Genomic DNA, 5,681 nt, shown 5'->3' with positions numbered 1-5,681 from the left:
AGCTGAGGGCAAAAGAAAGTTTTACCTAATCTGTTGGCAGGGTTGCGTTTAAAAGGTTCCTGAGGAGACTCTGAGCTTCTGGACTCAAGAACTGTGGCATTCCCAACTTGGCCCTGAGAAAAGAAAACACAGGGAGCGTTGATATGAAAGAAAATATTAAATAGACAGAATAACTGCGGTGTTATCAGCTGTCCATATTGTATATCCAAACTAAAAGTGTCTGAAAGACTAGAGGACAATATGCTACACACAGGAAACACACTCAGCAGTTTGCAGAGAGTCTGCTCAGCAGTTTTCTACAGGCCGCCGTTGAGAGTGAAAGAGAGACGACAGAGGAAGCAGGATGGGTTAATATTTCCTGAGAATTGTTTTTTTCTTTCTTTCTCCAACATGATTCTCTCTTTTGCCTCTCATCCCTCGCTCCTCCTCCCACCAAATCTTCCCTCACAGTCTCCTTCCTCGCTGCTATCAGAACAATTTCTCTCATCTCTCCTCCGCTCTGTCCATCGTCATCTTCCTCTTCCTCCTGAGTGCTGCACTTTATCTCCTCTAAAATAAATCCTTCACTTTCCTTGGGCTGACTCGCCGGAGGGAGAGAGGGCGGGAGGGGAGTCTCACGCCGCCGCTCTCTCTTTCTCCGTCTCTCCTCTCGGATGTCCAGTAAGCTGTAATAAAAGCGGTTAGGTGGAGATTAGATCGGAGCGTACAGACAGTATAAAGTGTCTTACTTGAGGATCATGGTCATCGTCTCTTTCCGGTCTTTGCCTTGAAACGGCAGCGTTCCCGTCAGCATCTCAAACTGAGAGAAAGAGCAAAACATGTCCACGGTCAAAGCTTTATACTTCTCCCCCCAAACACTCCTCCTCCTAATGATGTCTGCGCAAAGTGTTACGTTCACTGTGATGGTATTATTCATGTTAACAAATGAGATCACTTATGTTTCTCTAAATGGGCCGCTGATAAATCATCCTAACTGACGGAAGAACTAATCTAAAACCATTACTGGCTAGCGTTAAATATATATAGTTATACCGTAGAGAATAATGCAGTTGAATGACGTCACTTCAGACAAACTGCACCTCACGCTCCCCTAAACACCAGTCATGCTCTGAAATCCACAGCAGAACCCAAAGTATGTTTCTGTCGGCTTGTCAGCTAGCTAACAATCAGTTTAGAGCCGATGGTCTCACACCAGAACCACAAACATTTGAGAACAATTCTTATCTTATCAGCCTATTTATTCATGCAGACGGAGAAACAATACAGATGCACCTCAACCACCGTCTCAGTTGCAGCTGCTACACATTTTAATTTTTTAACATCATCTGCTTAAATTAAATTCTCCACTGGGCAGCCATGACGGCACCAGATGTGAAAGCTAGAATTTGTGATGAAACCATAAAGACAGCAAGTGTGAAATATTTTAATGATATAATAAGGTTTCACAAAACAGCCACAATATACTACACACCTGTTCTGCCCCAGACACATTTTCAGATGATCGGTGACTTTGTCTAGTTGTTTGGTTTTCGAACAATTTACTAAGGTTAGGGTCGAATATAATAACATCAGATCCGGTTATTAAATGTGAATAATTTTAAATCTTTTAAACAAGTTAGGTTTTGCTTTAAACACAAACAAAATGCATTTATATTATATCCAGTACTTGCGATTGCAGGAATTAGCTAAATGTTTTGTAAAATGCTCTTTCCTAATAAAGAAAAGCTCAAGAAGATTCAGCAAGAGCTTATTAAATATTTTAGTAACTTGGTAACAGATCCACAATGCCTGCTAACCAGCAGTGTAATGAGCAGCGTCCTCTCACCATGAGCACGCCATACGACCACCAGTCGGCGCTGTGCGTGTGTCCTCGCCTGTTGACCACCTCGGGAGCCATGTACTCCACCGTCCCACAGAAGGAGTAGGCCTTGTTCGCCTGGTCTATGGACTCCTTGCTGAGGCCAAAGTCTGAAAACACACAACTCAGTGATAAATGAGTTTGCAGCAGCAGGAGCGCGCGTTAACAGACACACGACGACGACACATTGTTTTATAACGAGCGGCAGCTGAAACACACACGCACACACAGAACAGGTGTAGTATTACCCACCGGTCAGCTTGATGTGTCCCTCTTCATCGAGCAGGATGCTGAAATAACAGGTTTTTTTTTTGAGTATTCTGAAGGAAACGTCTGCTGGCAAACATTCATATATGTGGTGTGTGTGGCGCCTACTTCTCTGGCTTCAGGTCTCTGTAAATGATGCCCAGGCTGTGAAGGTGATCGAGGGCCAGAGCGAGTTCTGCCAGATAAAACTTCACATCCTCCTCTGTGAACATGACCTAAAACACACACAGTACACACGGTTGAAGACACACTCTGAGAAATGTTACTCAGCCATATATTACGCCCTTACAAAGCCCTTCGCATTTACGATACGAAACTCTGTTTGGTAAGTAATAATTTCTTGTTAGTCATGATGCTTGGGACAATGACTGATTTTAAAATGCAGACAAGGTGCAAAGATCAGAAAACAAGTCACTGTGTTCATCAGCTTGTGGAAACTTGAATGTCTTTTAAAGACACCATTTCCCACGTGCTAAGGTACTGTATGTAAAATCCCTCTTATTTCTCTTCCTTTAAAACATAACATTCATTTTAATGACTCTCCTGCACTCTGAGACATGCATTTATCCAATCAAATGTGATCTAAAATAATGATGAACCAGTTTCTGAATCTCTTTATAGGAAGTCACAAAGTAAAGTAACCGACAACTAAAACTCCACGGAAACCGAAAAACAAGCAGTAACATCTTTTCTTGCTTCCTCCTGTTTGCTTGTTCTTCTGTGTCTGTGCTGCATGATTTCTGTTCTTCCATAATTATTAAAGAGGAATATTAGAATACTAGACCGCTCAACAGGATCTGCTTACCTTAACGGTACTTCACCTAAATACCCTCTTCCTTTGTCATTTTCTCTCCTAATGAACGTCTATTCACTGACACTAGGAGAGTCGATCAGTCCAGTCCTCAGTTCTTCACGCTGCCTCCTGACTTATACATCTTACTGTTTGTTATAAAGTAGTGACAGATCTAACAGACACTTAGATATCGATATCTGGCATTTTGAGATAATCTGCATCGGCTGATACCTGCACCCACGAGGCCGATAAAACCGGGACCCAAAGTATGTTTCTTATCATTCATTAACAAATATTTTCATTTAAAACAACACGTACTGGCTGAGATAACATGTACATTACATTGTTCTCTGCAGGAATAATGGATTACACATGATTTCCTTGTTTTATATTGGCATTATATATCTGCTCTACAAATATCAACATCGGCCGTTGAAAAACCCACATCTCTCGATCGCTATTTTAAAACAGAGACTCAGAAACGGTCTCAGATGGTCTGGGTTCAGGTCTGCTTACTGTCCCACACATTTCCAATCAGATCTTTGACAATGACATTTGGGATTATGTATTCACATCCAGCACTGCACTGTAATGATTTGTCTCCCATTTTATCTGTTTCAGCTTATGTTTGTTGTTTTTTCGCCTTGTGTATTGATCTTAATGCCTTTTTTTGATTAAAGCACTTTGGCACTAGGGTGTGCCATGTCTACAAAATTTTCATCGGATGATGTCCACATTGAAACATCGGGATGGACGACGGCATCTGGGGCGGTTAAAAACTTGGTAGCCTATGATGTTACAAGTTGCGGTGGAAATTTTACAAGCACGGACCAGGTAAAACAGCAGTGAACACACAGGGTGCGGATGTTGGTTTCGTGTTTTGATAGGCTGCGTCATTAATAAGCCCACAAGCGGCTCACCTGCTGCCGTGATACAATCACGATGCCATCGACCATCTGTCAGCCATCGCCGATGGACGAAGGCTTTTCGGCCCAATCTACTTGCTAACCAAAACAGTTTTGAAGGACAGACTGTAGCCAAAATAAATAAAGCATGGTGTGCTGAAGAAGTGTTTCATTAATAAGAAAAGAGTTAAAAATCTAATTTCAATAAGATTCTGATTAATATATTTGTTATATCTTGTTGATTTTCATCTGTTTGTATTCTCCAGTTTGCCTCTCGGATGTTTTGTCTTCAGAGCTAAATCCTGAAGGCCTCCTCGTGCATAAACAGTGCTACCCTTAGAGAGGCGAGTGAAGAGATCTCCTCCTCTGAGGAAGTCCAGGATCAGGTAGGCTTCCCCTCCGTCTGAAACGCTGAGGGAGGAAGGAGAGAAGGAAACAAGTGAGATATGATCTAAGAGTCACCACTTGTTGAACATTTCACTGTGACTAAAAAGAAGAACATTCAGTTGATTGGCCGGCGTGGCGTTGGTGATCATCACGGAGGTCTGTTATTGACCACCGTAGTGCAGTTTGACAATAAAGGGATGGTGACCCCCCAGGATGTCTCTCCCATCTTGTCCTGACCCGGTCGCGCACTGGAAACACACACACACACAGTGGAAAACACATAAATCAGCAGATAAAGCTCTCGGTGAAAAGCCCAAATAAACAGCCTATTTGGTTTCTTTTGGCTGAGAGACTCCCAGATGGCAGCGGATGAGTAAACCGAACATGGGCAGAGGGAGGGAAAATCAGCACGAAGAAATTTAAAAACAAGAAAGAAAAATGGAAAAATATGATGACAGACAGAGAGAAAAATAGACATGCTGTATTTCTGTCCACCAGATGGTGTTCGACTTGAGTTTAACTGACTTCAGGCCATTTATGCGTCTCTCCTCTCTCCTGCACCTCTGTAGCTCTTTGTCTCTCTGTGTGGTCTCATGTTAAAGTGTGAAATTCCACTTTGGGGGCGATGATGATGAGCAAAAAACACGCAGAATCCACTTGTGAACAAAAAAGGCAAAACTATATTTCAGAGCAAAGAGCTCCAGCTGTCAAACCCAACCATCACTGAAGACTCTGTCGGCCTCTATCTGACTTTAGTCTGCGATTAACACTTAATCTGAAAAAAGAAGCAGAACACAAGCACAAAAAGAAACTGGTCTTGAAAAACAGAATTTCAGCAGTTTTTACTAACGTAGATTTTTTTAAATTACGATTTGATTAGGTCGCATAATTTGAGATCGGAAACGTTTTCAGGCTTATTTACATCTCGCGGCTGCTGCTGCTGCGCTTCCTCTTCTAACCTCAGCTGCAACCAGTCTACCTGATGACCCAAATGGATTTAGATCCTAGTAACAACAAAAATGAGCGGTTCACTGAAGCCAGAGTTTAACCCTAACTCTAAACATCATCAACCTCATTGTTTTCTTAGTTTGTGGGAAATTTAGATTTTTCCTACGATCTCAGGTTGTGGAGCCACAGCGGCTTCGTTCAGCATGCTTCTGTTTTCAATCTGTTGATCCTGTATTCTGTCACCATTACACAAGCGATTGCTCGGTAATCGGTGATCTCTGTAATTACTTTTGAACAGCGCGTGATAAAGGTTAAAAGGCATAAATGACTGAGCGTTAAGTGCATTTCCTCACTCGCTTTGTTCACATTACTGCTGGAGTATTTGTTCAGTCTGTTTTTACTACACCTGAAGAAGTTAATCATAGAGCTCTCTATCGCCCTTCAGTTTCTCTCTGCCTCACATGTTCATGAAGTGGAGTCTAACAGTTTGAAGTGGGGTCTAACAGTTTGAAGTGGAATCTAA

General features: G+C 42.1%; 1 protein-coding gene across 1 annotated transcript; it reads right to left on the bottom strand.

Moving 5' to 3' along the window:
* Positions 1-25: 25 nt before the first annotated feature.
* On the bottom strand, positions 26-2,380 carry LOC119908400 (ribosomal protein S6 kinase alpha-3-like). The gene is made up of 5 exons (XM_038726054.1): positions 2,234-2,380; positions 2,111-2,148; positions 1,826-1,968; positions 729-799; positions 26-113 (listed from the first exon to the last, which is right to left on the bottom strand). The coding sequence occupies exons 1-5, from the start codon at positions 2,335-2,337 to the stop codon at positions 26-28; spliced, it is 444 nt and encodes a 147-aa protein (XP_038581982.1). The 5' UTR covers positions 2,338-2,380.
* Between the last annotated feature and the right edge of the window lie 3,301 nt (positions 2,381-5,681).

Source organism: Micropterus salmoides, unplaced genomic scaffold (assembly GCF_014851395.1).
Source record: "Micropterus salmoides isolate LMB-PRFRI ecotype aquatic unplaced genomic scaffold, ASM1485139v1 Ms_hic_scaffold_1791, whole genome shotgun sequence".
Taxonomy (NCBI): domain Eukaryota; kingdom Metazoa; phylum Chordata; class Actinopteri; order Centrarchiformes; family Centrarchidae; genus Micropterus; species Micropterus salmoides.
The sequence above is the reverse complement of the archived record's forward strand: the minus strand, read 5'-3'. Positions and strand labels throughout refer to the sequence as shown.